This window comes from Orcinus orca, chromosome 2, assembly GCF_937001465.1.
Source record: "Orcinus orca chromosome 2, mOrcOrc1.1, whole genome shotgun sequence".
NCBI lineage: Eukaryota > Metazoa > Chordata > Mammalia > Artiodactyla > Delphinidae > Orcinus > Orcinus orca.
The window spans coordinates 198,852,231-198,867,426 of NC_064560.1; the positions used below are offsets into that span (position 1 = coordinate 198,852,231).

The 15,196-nt window shown below is 43.5% G+C and overlaps 1 protein-coding gene across 5 annotated transcripts in view; it reads left to right on the forward strand.

The window, feature by feature from the left end:
- TECPR2 (tectonin beta-propeller repeat containing 2) overlaps positions 1-15,196 on the forward strand; it is a 96,525-nt gene that overhangs the window by 10,033 nt on the left and 71,296 nt on the right. For all 5 annotated transcript variants that reach the window (XR_007475709.1, XM_004262418.4, XM_033420550.2 and 2 more), the window contains exons 2-4: positions 5,025-5,313; positions 12,008-12,136; positions 12,506-12,637. Coding sequence is in view for 4 of the 5 variants with exons in the window: in XM_004262418.4 (XP_004262466.1) it covers positions 5,095-5,313; positions 12,008-12,136; positions 12,506-12,637 (480 nt within the window). In the remaining variant the exon portion in view is untranslated. The remainder of the gene's footprint in view (positions 1-5,024; positions 5,314-12,007; positions 12,137-12,505; positions 12,638-15,196) is intronic.

Below are 15,196 nucleotides of genomic sequence, written 5' to 3' on the forward strand. Positions count from 1 at the left end.
TACTTACCTTTAGGAAAGGTGTTTGTAAGTTACCCTGCCTGCTTCACTGTATGTTTTGTCTATCATGACTGTCAAATGAAATAGGAGTCTGAAAATGATCTAGAGGATTTTTATTCCAGCATTGAACTGGGGCCATATTGGAGAAAAGAAGAAATCTTGTTTCTTTTCCATTCTTGAACTCACTCCTTCCTTGCAGATTTTCCTTTTTTTATAACTCATTCATTTATTCAATAAATACTTAGTGTGGGACTTCCCTGGTGGCGCAGTGGTTGAGAGTCCGCCTGCCAATGTAGGGGACACGGGTTTGAGCCCTGGTCCGGGAGGATTCCACATGCTGCGGAGCAACTAGGCCCATCCCATGCGCCACAATTGCTGAGCCTGTGCTCTAGAACCCACGAGCTACAACTACTGAGCCCGCACATTGCAACTACTGAAGCCCGCACACCTAGAGCCGTGCTCCACAACAAAAGAAGCCACCTCAGTGAGAAGCCCGCAATGAAGAAGCTGCAATGAAGAGTAGCCCCCGCTCGCCGCAGTTAGAGAAAGACCGTGCACAGCAACGAAGTCCCAATGCAGCTGAAAATACATAAATAAATAAAATAAATAAATTTATAAAAAAACTAATTAATTAATACTTAGTGCCTCCGATGTGCCTGACCCTTTTCTAGGTTCCAGGGGCTAGACAGGTAAGTGAGGTGGGTGTGGCCTCTGCTCTTGGGCATACAGACCAGTGGTGGAGGGGACCAGGCAGAGATGGCCATCCACAGGAGAGGAAGAGGATGCGTGGAGAAAGAGAAGCAGGGGGTGGGGATGTGATAGAGAGTCCTTTGGAAAGGGCTGAGGACTTGAAGGGCAACGGCCTAGATTCAGGTCTTGCCCGTGTGGTCTTGAGCAAGTCTTGTGACCCTCTGGCCCTCAGTAGCTTATGTAAAAGTTTTTTTTTTATTAGAATATAATTGCTTTACAACGTTGTGTTAGTTTCTGCTGTACAATGAAGTGAATCAGCTGTATGTATACATATATCCCCTCCCTCTGGGACCTCCCTCCCACCCCTCTAGGTCATCACAGAGCACCGAGCTGAGCTTCCTTGCTTTATAGCAGGTTCCCACTAGCCATCTGTTTTATGCTTGTTAGTGTATTTATGTCAATTCTAACCTCCCAGTTCGTCCCACCCACCCCTTCCCCTCCTGTGTCCACATGTCCATTCTCTATGTCTACGTCTCTGTTCCTGCCCTGCAAATAGGTTCATCTGTACCATTTTTCTAGATTCCACGTATATGCGTTAATAAACAATATTTGTTTTTCTCTTTCTGGCTTACTTCACTCTGTATAACAGACTCTAGGTCCATCCACCTCTCTACAAATGACCCAACTTCATTCCTTTTTATGGCTGAGTGATATTCCATTGTATGTATGTACCACATCTTCTTTATTCATTTATCTGTCTTTGGACATTTAGGTTGTTTCCGTATCCTGGCTATTGTAAACAGTGCTGCAATGAACCAGCTGGGGTACGTGTGTCCTTTTGAGTTATGGTTTTCTCAGGGTATATGCTCAGTAGTGGGATTGCTGGGTCATATGGTAATTCTATTTCTAGCTTTTTAGGGAATCTCCATACTGTTATCCACAGTGGCTGTATCAATTTACATTCCCGCCAACAGTGCAAGAGGGTTCCCTTTGCTCCACACCCTCTCCAGCATTTATTGTTTGTAGACTTTTTAAAAATAAATTTATTTATTTTATTTATTTATTTTTGGCTGAGTTGGGTCTTTGCTGCTGCCCACGGGCTCTCTCTGTTTGCGGCGAGCGGGGCTGCTCTTTGTTGCGGTGCGCGGGCTTCTCGTTGTGGTGGCTTCTCTTGTGGAGCACGGGCTCTAGGTGCGCGGGCTTCAGTAGTTGTGGCTTGCAGGCTCTAGAGCGCAGGCTCAGTAGTTGTGGCGCATGGGCTTAGTTGCTCTGCAGCATGTGAGATCTTCCTGGACCAAGGATCGAACCCGTGTCCCCTGCATTGGCAGGCAGACTCTTAACCACTGTGCCACTAGGGAAGCCCAGTAGATTTTTTGATGACGGCCATTCTGACCGGTGTGAGGTGATACCTCATTGTAGTTGCTTTTTGTTTGGTTGGGTTTTTTTTGGCTGAGTTGGGTCTTCGTTGCTGCGTGCAGGCTTTCTCTAGTTGCCGAGCGGGGCTGCTCTTTGTTGTGGTGCGCGGGCTTCTCATTGCAGTGGTTTCTCTTGCTGTGGAGCATGGGCTCAAGGCACACCGGCTCAGTAGTTGCAGTGCGTGGGCTCTAGGGCGTGCAGGCTTCAGTAGTTGTGGCACATGGGCTCTAGAGTGCAGTGCTCAACTAAGTACATGGGCTTAGTTGCTCCGTGGCATGTGGGATCTTCCAGGACCAGGGATCGAGCCTGTGTCCCCTGCATTGGCAGGTGGATTCTTAGCCACTGTGTCACCAGGGAAGTCCCCTCATTGTAGTTTTGATTTGCATTTCACTAATAATTAGTGACGTTGAGCATCCTTACATGTGCCCCTTGGCCATCTGTATGTCCTCCTTGGAGAGATGTCTGTTTAGTTCTGCCCATTTTTCAATTGGGTTGTTTGTTTTTTTGATATTGAGCTCCATGAGCTGTTTGTCTATTTTGGAGATTAATCTTTTGTCTGTTCCTTTGTTTGCAAATATTTTCTCCCATTCGGAGGGTTTTCTTTTCGTCTTGTTTATGGTTTCCTTTGCTGGGCAAAAGCTTTTAAATTTAATTAAGTCCCATTTCATTTGTTTATTTTTGTTTTTATTTCCTTTACTCTAGGAGGTGGGTCAAAAAAGATCTTGCTGTGGTTTATGTCAAAGTGTGTTTTTCCTATGTTTTCCTCTAAGAGTTTTATAGTGTCTGGTCTTACATTTAGGTCTTTAATCCATTTGGAGTTTATTTTTGTGTATGGTGTTAGGTAGTGTTCTAATTTCATTCTTTTACATGTAGCTATGCAGTTTTCCCAGCACCACTTATTGAAGAGGCTGTCTTTTCTCCACTGTATGTTCTTGCCTCCTTTGTCCTAAATTAGGTGACCATATGTGCGTGGGTTTATCTCTGGGCTTTCTATCCTGTACCATTGATCTATATTTCTGTTTTTGTGCCAGTACCATACTTGTCCTGATTACTGTAGCTTTGTAGTATAGTTTGAAGTTGGAGAGCCTGATTCCTCCAGCTCTGCTTTTCTTTCTCAAGATTGCTTTGCTGGGACTTCCCTGGTGGCACAGTGGTTGGGAATCCGCCTGCCAGTGCAGGGGACATGGGTTCGAGCCCTGGTCTGGGAAGACCCCACATGCCACGGAGCAACTAAGCCCGTGCGCCACAACTACTGAGCCTGTGCTCTAGGGCCAATGAGCCACAACTATTGAAGCCCGCGTACCACAACTACTGAAACCCCAGCGCCTAGAGCCCGTGCTCCACAAAGAGAGAAGCCACAGCAATGAGGAGCCCGCACACCACCATGTAGAGTAGCCCCCACTCGCCCCAACTAGAGAAAGCCCACGTGCAGCAACAAAGACCCAACACAGCCAAAAATAAAATAATAAATAAATTTATTTAAAAAAAAAAAGATTGCTTTGCTATTCGGGGTCTTTTTTGTTTCCGTACAAATTGTAAAATTTTTTGTTCTAATTCTGTGAAGAATGCCATTGGTAATTTGATAGGGATTGCACTGAATCTGTAGATTGCTTTGGGTAGTATAGTCGTTATCACAATATTGATTCTTCCAATCCAAGAACATGGTGTATTTCTCCATCTGTTTATGTCATCTTTGATTTCTTTCATCAGTGTTTTATAGTTTTCTGAGTACAGGTCTTTTGTCTCCTTAGGTAGGTTTATTCCCAGGTATATTATTCTTTTTGTTGCGATGGTAAATGGGATTCTTCCCTCAATTTCTCTTTCTGATCTTTCATTGTTAGTGCATAGGAATGAAAGAGATTTCTGAGCATTAATTTTGTATCCTGCAACCTTACCAAATTCATTGATTAGTTCTAGTAGTTTTCTGGTGTCATCTTTAGGATTTTCTATGTATAGTCTCATGTCATCTGCAGACAGTGACAGTTTTACTTCTTTTCCGATTTGTATTCCTTTTTCTTCTCTGATTGCTGTGGCTGGGACTTCCAAACCCATGTAAAAGTCTGTAGGGTAAGGATTAAATGGGTGAATGAACACTTCATAAAGTATAACACGCTGTGTGATGATATATAACACGCTTCCCTTTATTGAGGGAAGCTTTGAATCCAAATTTTCAAGAGGTGTGGGTGTCAGTGCAGAACAGATAGGAGGTGTTGTGTAGCTGGTGTTCTGAGTGCTGTGGAGGCTGTGGCTATCCAGCCGGGGGACACGTTTCTCCACCACCTCGACACAGTGAGCTTATTCCTACGTCTGGATTGGTCCACTGTTCTTCTAGTACAGTGTCTTTACTGTTTCTTTTCCACACACTTTTTTTTTTGGCCATGCAGCTTGCGGGATCATAGTTCCCTGACCAGGGATCAAATCCGTGCACCGTGCAGTGGAAGGGCGGACTGCCAGGGAATTCCTCTTCTCCACATTCTGTCCTTCCTGGTGGGCTTCAGAATTTTGGATGTTTCCAGTGAAGCTTTCTCCACTCTCTAGTCCACACTGCTCTCTCCCTCTTCTGATAGAGACCCACAGATTAGCACCTAATCACATCTGGTTTTATGTCTCTTCACAGTTTCTTTTGCCTCCCTAACTAGATCATAAGCTACTTGAGATTAAGAACTGTTTTTAATATTTTTTCCACCCCTTTCCCTCCATAGCATTTATCACAATATAAATTACAGGGGCCAGCACATATTGAAGTGAGTTTTGAATTAAAATGCTCAAAAGTGATCTTAATGGCACTTGGTTACTTTCTCTGTTTAATTCAGCTCTGACTATAATTCATACCCACCTGAAAGTTCCTCGTTCCCACTATTATACCTGACTTATCTTTGCATGACTAGATGTTGAAAGCATTATGATGCCTTGTTCTTCAGCCCCCAGGTTTCCCTAGATGCCCGTTAAAATTCCTGTCCTGCTTGAAGATCATCTGTGGAAACGTTGGCCATGGCATCCGTATCAGAGTCTGTTACATTCAGAGAGTTCTGCCCTTTGTACTATCTCCTCAATGCCATTCCCACAAAGATCCAGAAGGGGTTCCGCTCCATAGTGGTCTACCTCACGGCCCTGGACGCCAACGGGGACTACATTGCCGTGGGCAGCAGCATTGGCATGCTCTACCTGTACTGCCGGCACTTGAACCAGATGAAGAAGTACAACTTCGAGGTGAGTCTTGCTTGTCCTCACCTGAGCATGTGTGAGCCCTGGCTAATGTTTAACATGCTTGTGAGTTCCAGGATGGGGTAATTTACTTCTGATTTGCTAGAATATGGCCTGAGTGCCCTTCCCAAACAATACTTTATGACCATTTTTTTTTTGCCGTACGCGGGCCTCTCACTGCTGTGGCCTCTCCCTTTGTGGAGCACAGGCTCCGGACGCACAGGCTCAGCGGCCATGGCTCACGGGCCCAGCCGCTCCGCGGCATGTGGGATCTTCCTGGACCGGGGCACGAACCCATGTCCCCTGCATCGGCAGGCGGACTCAACCACTGCGCCACCAGGGAAGCCCTCTTCATTACTTTTTATTGCTGAATGCTATTCCATTGTATGGATAAGACCACATTAGCTATCGATTCCTCATGGACGCTTTTTATTTCTGTTTATTTCTATCCTAGTTTTCTGAGAGTTTTTATCATGAATGAGTATTGAAATTTGTCAGATATTCACTTGAATCTGTTGTGATGATATGATTTACTTCTTTATTTCCTTCTTTATTTATGTGTTATGTTACATGAATTGAGTTTTGGTTATTATTCCAACCGTGCATTAATCTTTTAAACCCCATTTTGTCATGATATATTATCCTTTTCTTTTTGGCCTCGTGGCATGGCTTGTGGGATCTTAGTTCCCTGAACAGGGATTGAACCCAGGCCCTGGCAGTGAAAGCACCAAGTCCTAACCACTGGACCACCAGGGAATTCCATATTATCCTTTTTTTTTTTTTTAATCTTGCTGTATTCCTTTTAGTAATATTTTGTTCAGATTTTTTGTGTCTGTATTCATGGAAGAATATTGGTCTGTAGCTTTCTTATGATGTTTCTGTCTGGCCTTTCTTATTATACACATATCTAGTGTTTTCCTTCTATATTTAACTACTCAAGTTGGACATTATTATTATTATATTTTATAGTCACTGTTTAGATTCCCTCACACTTTTGCCAACGTCTTTACTCACCATCCCTTGTTACATCTCAGTTCTTCCCTTTGCAGCCATTCTCCTTCTTGCTGGAGTACATCCTTTATTTTTTAAATTTTTGGCTGCATTGGGTCTTCGTTGCTGTGCGTGGGCTTTCTCTAGTTGCGGTGAGCGGGGGCTACTCTTCATTGCGGTGTGCAGGCTTCTCATTGTGGTGGCTCCTCTGGTTGCGGAGCACGGGCTCTAGGTGTGCGGGCTTCAGTAGTTGTGGCTCACGGGCTCTAGAGCGCAGGCTCAGTAGTTGTGGTGCACGGGATTAGCTGCTCCACCACATGTGGGATCTTCCCGGACCAGGGCTTGAACCCATGTCCCCTGCATTGGCAGGCGGATTCTTAACCACTGCGCCACGAGGGAAGCCCTGGAGTACATCCTTTAGTAGTTCTTGTGTTGAAGTCTTTTGGTGGTAAGTACTCTTGATTTTTTTGTTTGTCTGAATGTCTCTCTGTCTTTGAATTGTTTAGAGGTATACTATTCAAGGCTAACAGTTTTTTCCTCTTAGCACTTTGAGGATGATACATCTCAACATCCATTGTTGAGATGTCTTTTGTTAATAATTGTTCATATTTAGTTATTTCCCTTTTTTCTCTGACATATTAATATCTTCTTATTGCCTTTGAGGTTTTACTGTTTCACTACAAAATGTGTATGTGTGTATTTCTTTTCATGAGTCTTGTTCAAGGCTTGTGCTCCTGAGGATATAGGTCTTTCATCAGTTTTGGATAATTTTTAGCCCTTATCTCTGAAGATGTTTCCTTCTCCTATCCTCTGTTTTCTTTCCTTCTGGAATCCCAATTAGATGTAGGTAGGACCTTCATATTCTATTCTCTATGACTTTTAACTTATCTGTCATATATATATATATATATATATATATTTTAGATTAGGGGTGGAAGTCATTTACAATTTCTTTTTTTTTTTGGAAAGAGACTCCACCTCTATTTTTTAATTATAATTTTATTTTATTTTACATGTTGGGGGTAGGAGTTTATTAATTAATTAATTTATTTTTGCTGTGTTGGGTCTTTGTTTCTGTGAGAGGGCTTTCTCTAGTTGTGGCAAGCGGGGGCCACTTTTCACTGCAGTGCACGGGCCTCACTGTGGCGGCCTCTCTTGTTGCGGAGCACAGGCTCCAGACGCACAGGCTCAGTAGTTGTGGCTCACGGGCCTAGTTGCTCCGCGGCATATGGGATCTTCCCAGACCGGGGCTCGAACCCATGTCCCCTGCATTAGCAGACAGATTCTCAACCACTGCGCCACCAGGGAAGCCCATCTGTCATATTTTTTATCTTTCCTTTGCCGCACAGATCTGTCATCTAGTTCAATAATTTTCTTTCATCTGTGACTAGGCTGCTATTTAGTCTACCCCGGAGATTTTATATTCTTTTGATTCTTTTTCATTTCTGTTATTTCTGATAATAGTTTGGTCTTATGTTTCAATTTCTTTTTACATTTCTTTAACATTTTTAAGCATATTTCTTTTTTATTACTGAAGCATAGTTGATTTATAATGTTTCAGGTGTATAGCAAAGTGATTCAGTTATATATTCTTTTTCACATTCTTTTCCATCATGGGTTATTACAATATTGAATATAGTTCCCTGTGCTATATAGTAGGTCTTTGTTGTTTATTTTATGTATAGTAGTATCTGTTAATCCCCAATTCCCAATCCTTCCCTCTCCTTAAGCATATTTCTTTTATGTTCTGGGTCTCCTCACTCGACATGAAATGCTTGAGTCAGGATGAGGAGTTGTCCAATTCTGTTATTGCTTTCTTTAGTTGGTTCTTCTTGAGGGGACCTGTCTCCCTGTGGTCATGTCTAATTGTGAGGTATGTGGCTGATCCTAATATGTGGGAGTGCTGAGGGGCCTGGGTTGAGACTGTTCCACAGATGGGGTTGATGGTCACTCTGCCAGCCGCCTTGGAGTGCTACAAACACGGAAGCATGTCAGGTGAAGTGCCTGGCCTGAAGGTTCTTTTCAGTGGGAAGGGAGAATAAATTCAAACGCTGGTGCTGGATACGGCAGCTTTGTGATTACAGAATCTTTTTTATTCACTCCAGTCAATGCCTGAGATAAGACAAAGGTCCTCGTCAGCTTCGTTTCCCAGCAAATTGATTTTCCCCTAGTTTACACTTTCACTGAGAGTTAGGTCTTCAGGGATTCTGGCTTTAGCAGGGGATGTCAGTTCCAGCTCCCCACGTCACCTGGCCTGAAGCCTTGTCTTCATTAACCGTCCTCACCTCAGAAAATCAAGGGTCTAGGCGTTGGCCAGATTGCCCTATGTAGCCTGTAGCTTCAGGGCTGGCTTCCGTTCTAGTTTGACAGCATTCTTTTTGTTTTCGGCTCTTGTAGATTTTCTTTACTTTTCTAGAGATCAGCTATGCGTTTAAAAGAATGTTTTATGTATCTTATTCAACATTTCTAGGTGTTTGGAGAGGAATGGTTTTCAGAATAGCTAGAGTGTTATACTGTGAGAAGTTGAAACTTCTTATTTTGTTTCTGTCTGAAGTATAGTTAGATATTGATAATCTGATTCTTCGGATGTTTTGGTTCTTAAGTCAAGAACCAAATCTATTTAATAATCATATTAAATAACCTTAAGTCAAGTTTAGTACATTGGTTTATTAAAAAGCACGTGTACAAGCATTGCATATAGATATTCAGGCTTCCAGCCCATCTGAGCAATGATTTTGAAACCATTCATTCAGGAAAATTACACAACCGTTTTGATTTTGTGCTATGATGTGGCAAGATCTCCAATAAGTGATTTTGATTCCTGTTGTAGTAGCAGTTTTTATAATTACAAATTCCCAGGAAAAATATTCTCTTTTTAACATTCTGTTGCCATGTCAGACGATACACATCTAAAGCATGTTATGTTACTTTGTTCCCTCAAAGCAGAGATGGAACCATCACTCACATTCCTGCACTCCTTTCATTCTCCTCCTTTCCCACAGCCGACCACACCTTCCATCTCCATGGCCATGGATCTGCTCAGAAGGCATAGGGCGGCGAGGCAGAGCAGGGCCTCTGTAGGGTCACACTTGGGTGTGAGTCCTGACTATTGATTCTCTCTAGCTTTGTGACCTGAGACAAACCACTTCACCTTTGTAAAATGAGGATAACTCCAGCACCTGCCCTCTTGGTGGTTTGAGGACCCCAGGAGATGATGCCTGTGAAGTGCTGAACAGGGTGCCCAGCACAGGACACGCGCGACTGGCAGAGCGTCCCTTACAGAGAGAGTCGATGTGCTCTGTCATCACTGCTGCCCTCCTTCTGACCGGGTCTTCATACTCTTCTTTCCTCGTCAGGGTTTACTGCCCTTGCACCTGTTCAGTTTGCCACATCCCTTGACCGGGCGCATACTACCTCCACCTGAACTATCGCAGGAGGCTCCCAGCTGGTCCTCCTGCCTGGTCCCACGCCTTCCTCCTTCCATCCTGTTCCTAATGGGGTTACCAGAAACACCTCTGACTGATACACCTGCAAAAGCAGGCATCTTCAAGGGTCCCCCTTTTCCTTCCTGTAGCTTAAGATCCAGGTCCCTTACCCTGTATCACGACGTGGCACCAAGTGTAGTTATAGCCCATGAACATCCGCTGCAAGCTGTAGAGTGGCAGGTGAAAGTGAGCTCAGTCGCTGCCACCCCCACTCGTGGGGGGCAGCTCTTCATGTGCACGTCTCATTGCTGCAGCTCAGCTGTGAGCGGGCAGGCCTGCGCCCTACTGTGTATTACCACTCAGTCCCCTGAATGCACAGATTGATTACCATCTAAATTACTGCATCAGGGATCAAAGTGGCTTATGGAAGATCTTGCCATATGTCTTAGCGAGGTCGAAATGGTTGTGTAATTTTTCTGAATGAGTGGTTTCAAAATGAAAAATGATCATTCAGATGCTCTGGAAGCCCGAATATCTGTATTCAGTGCTTGACATGTGCTTTTTAATAAACCAATGTATTAAGCTTGAGTTAGTGTTATTTACTGTGATTATTGATATGAGAACCAAAACACGCCAGGAATCAGTTTATAAAGCACTCCCAAATGTATTGTCTCACTGATCCTCAAGCAAGCCTGTGTGGCAGGTACACACCATGGACTACAGTCGGTGGATGACTTGTCCACGTTGAGAGAGAAGAAAGGAGAGCTTGCGTCTGGGATAGCTCTTCTGACTCCAGACTCCAGTTTTGAGGGGAACTACCTCTCCTATCCAAGTTCCTTAGTACTCTCTTGATAAGAGCTCAATGTAGTCATACTTGATGGAACAGTATTTCCTTTCTCAGAAATGCAGTTTTAAAATTTTGTCATTTCAGGGACTTCTTTGGTGGTCCAGTGGTTAAGACTCTGCACTTCCAGTGCAGGGGATACAGGTTCAAATCCTGGTCGGGGAACTAAGATCCCACATGCTGTGTGGCACAGCCAGAAAAAAACACAAAAACAATTGTCATTTCAAAGATAAAAAACCTAGAAAGAAAAAGAGATTAATTATCTTTCTGAATTGTATACATTTTCAATCAGGAATATATATAGGCTGCAGTCCAATGAGGTTTTCCATTCCATTGGTAGGTAACGTTTCATAGTCTGAAAGCTGGCCTGGTGACAGGCCCATTTGTTTTGTTTTTTTGTTTGTTTGTTTTTAACATCTTTATTGGAGTATAATTGCTTTACAACTTTGTGTTAGTTTCTGCTGTATAACAAAGTGAATCAGCTATGTGTACACATATATCCCCATATCCCCTCCCTCTTGCGTCTCCCTCCCACCCTCCCTATCCCACCCCTCTAGGGGAACACAAGGCACCGAGCTGATCTGCCTGTGCTATGCGGCTGCTTCCCACTAGCTATCTGTTTTACATTTGGTAGTGTATATATGTCCATGCCACTCTCTCACTTCGTCCCAGCTTACCCTTCCCCCTCCCCGTGTCCTCAAGTCCATTCTCTACGTCTGCGTCTTTATTCCTGTCCTGTCCCTAGGTTCTTCAGAACCTTTTTTTTTTTTTTTTTTTGGATTCCATACATATGTGTTAGCATACGGTATTTGTTTTTCTCTTTCTAACTTACTTCACTCTGCATGACAGACTCAAGTTTCATCTACCTCACTACAGATAACTCAATTTCGTTTATTTTTATGGCTGAGTAATATTCCATTGTATATACGTGCCACATCGTGTTTGCATCTTTTTTTAATTAATTTATTTATTTTTGGCTGCATTGGGTCTTTGCTGTGCTCTGGCTTTCTCTAGTTGTGGCGAGCAAGGGTTGCTCTTCATTGCGGTGCGCGGGCTTCTCATTGTGGTGGCTTCTCTTGTTGTGGAACATGGGCTCTAGGCGCATGGGCTTCAGCAGTTGTGGCATATGGGCTCAGTAGTTGTGGCTCGCAAGCTCTAGAGCACAGGCTCAGTAGTTGTGGCGCATGGGCTTAGTTGCTCTGCGGCATGTGGGATCTTCCCGGACCAGAGCTTGAACCCGTGTCCCCTGCACTGGCAGGCGGATTCTTAACCACTGCGCCACCAGGGAAGCCCGTGCCACGTCTTCTTTATTCATTCATCTATTGATGGACATTTAGGTTGCTTCCATGTCCTGGCTATTGCAAATAGTTCTGCAATGAACATTGTGGTACATGACTCTTTGAATTATGGCCCATTTGTTTTTGAATGTTTCCTCTTTCAGGGGAAAATGGAATCCATCACGGTGGTGAAACTGCTGAGCTGCTTTGATGACCTGGTGGCTGCAGGCACAGCCTCTGGGAGGGTTGCAGTCTTTCAACTTGTATCCTCGTTGCCAGGAAGAAATAGACAGGTAAGTACTAATCATTTTAGCATTTCTTAACTTCTTGGCAAATTCCTCATGTCTTTTAAAATGAGGAGTCCTCACGTGCCAAGAAAACACTTGCTCAGAAAAGCCTCGCTCTGTGCTCTTTATAATCAGGTGACATTTTTGTTCCTGGTAGGACACTTGGCAAAGAGCATATATGGGTAATTTTGCTTAATATTCTCTGGCTCTTCTCTGTCAGTTTTAAAGGTGGACCCTTGTGCAGGTTTTTGCATGGAAACAACTTGGGAACACCAGCTTTTCCATAAACAGGAGGGATTGCGTACCACCTTGTTCACATCTCACAGTGTTTATCCTTGTCTTTTTCTTGTGTGTATTTTCATCGTTTATTCATAGCTTCGGAGGTTTGACGTCACTGGTATTCACAAGAATAGCATAACAGCTCTGGCTTGGAGCCCCAATGGAATGAAATTATTCTCTGGAGATGACAAAGGGAAAATAGTCTATTCTTCTCTGGATCTAGATCAGGTAAAATTATTTTCAGAAATATTGGTTGTCTTATATTTGGAGAAGTTGGTCAACTTGAATTTTTGGTTATTGTCCCTTTTTAAAATTTTTATTTATTTATTTATTTATTCATTTTTTGTCTGCTGTGCCGGTTGGCTTGTGGGATCTCAGTTTCCCAACCAGGGACTGAACCCAGGCCACAGCAGTGAAAGTGTGGAATCCTAACCTCTAGGGCACCAGGAACTCCCCATTGTCCCTTTCTAATCTCAACTGTTGTTTGTAACATTTTCTTTCAAGGGCTTTTCTAATGCTTTATAAGCTTCTACTTCTGTATCTAAAGAATTGGCCTTTGTTTCTTCTGGAACATACACTTTTTTTATTCTCCTGTTTTCTATTGCTACCAATTAGAAAAGTAGCCACTATCAAACGTATTTCCTTGGAGAGTTTGTAGGAGGATGTGAAGCGTTTACAGTCATGACTATTGTCGACTGAAAAAAAAAAAAAAAGCACAACCTAAAAGTCGAGAATTTTTATTCCGTGGACTTACTGAGGACTTAAGCCCGATAGACAGTCTCTCACATGACTCTGAGGGACTGCTCCAAAGAGATAAGGGAAGAGCCAGGATATATAGGAGTTTTGCACAAGCCAGGTAGTTGAACATCAAGATTTCTGCTAATTAAAGAAAAAACAAACATCTCAAGTTAATGACTTTAGCGCTTTTCTATGTATGGGAAGATACCAGAGTCTGGGCTCATAGAAATCATTCCTTTGATATACACCTTAACTGTCTAGGGCCAGTAAGTATCCTGTTCTTTTCCGTCTTGAACCCCTTCAGCTGCACTGTTGGGGGAGGCTGCAGTGGCTGATAGCTGCAACATCCTTTGTTCGTCTGTATGGCGGGCAGCATTCTTTGTCCACACTGTGGACAGAGGTCAGTGCTTCCAGTGGGTGGTGAGCTCACCCCCAGCCAAGCTCTGGTTGTGTGGGAGGGTTGGTGGCAGCAGGGAACCTAGCCCCACCCTCGTATTTGTCCTTTTATTTAAGCCTCACGACAGAGCCCTAAGCTGTGTGTGCTGATCTTCAGTCAGTAGAGAAGGAACCCAGGCTCCAGGGGATCCAGTCATGAGCTGACGCCTGGCAGAGCTCAACTTCAAACCTAGGGTGTGCTCCCATCGCGCATGTGGCTTTATGCCTGCCTGTGCTTTGTCTTGTCATACCTCTGCTCAGTTAGAATGAACCCCTTGGGGGCACGGTCCTTTCGTTTTCTTATTTGTAGCCATCATTCCTAGTGCGTCTAGGAATTCAGCAGTTACTAGCTGGATGACTTTTAGTCCCTCTGATCCAAGACTGACCTGTCTTCTACGAATATTCTCTAGCAGTAGTTCTCAAACATTTTGGTCCCAAGACCCCTTTACACTTTACACTCTTAAAAAGAGGATTCCAAAGAGGTTTTGTTTGTATGGGTTTTATATCTACTGAGTGTACCATGTTAGAAATTAAAACTGAGAAATTAAAAAAATTTTATTAATTTTATTTTGAAATAATGAACTCATTATATGTTAACATAAATAACATACTTTTGTGAAAATAACTATTTTCAAAACTACTGCTGAGAATTCCCTGGTGGTCCAGTGGTTAGGACTCAGCACTCTTACTACCGAGGGCCTGGGTTCAGTCCCTCGTTGGGGAACTAAGATCCCACAAGCCGTACGGCGCGGCTGAAAAAAACAAAACAAAGCAGGGCTTCCCTGGTGGCGCAGTGGTTGAGAGTCCGCCTGCCGATGCAGGGGACATGGGTTCGAGCTCCGGTCCGGGAAGATCCCACATGCCACGGAGCGGCTGGGCCCGTGAGCCATGGCCGCTGAGCCTGCGCATCCGGAGCCTGTGCTCCGCAACAGGAGAGGCCACAGCAGTGAGAGGCCCACATACCGCAAAAAAAACAAAACAAAACAAAACAAAGCAAAACAAAACTTCTACTGCTGTTTGCAAGAGTAGCATGGGTTTACGTTTTTGCAAATCTCTTTAATGTCTGCCTTAATAGATGACAGCTGGATTCTGCATTTAGTCTGTCACAATACATTGTTTTGGTTAGAGTATGTAAAGAAAATCTGGCCTCACACAGACATGTAGTGGGAAACAGGAGGAGTATTTTAATAGCCCTTCCAGAGAATTGTGGACATTCTTTAACCACATCCCCAAATTGACTAATGGTAGTTTCTTTAAAGGTTGGTTACAACGTGGAATCTGAAAGCGTATAGATGAATTTTTCTCACTCTGTTACAGTGAAATCTATTGGTCTGTCTTGCACTTAGAATGGCTCCTTGACCCACGTGTGATTTTGTAACATCTTGCATTGATCACTTGGAAAATACTGACCTACTGAGTGATGCACATCTTCCAAATGTTGAAACATTTAATTATATAATATCAAAGAAAGCACCTTTGTTAATATCGCCATCATTCTGATGAGAAAAGTCTTTAGCTGTTGGGAATCTGTCAGGTTCACAAGGGTAGATACAAATTTTCAAATTCTAATCTTCACTTGTAAACTTGCGTTTTGTTATCAGCAACAAATACTGT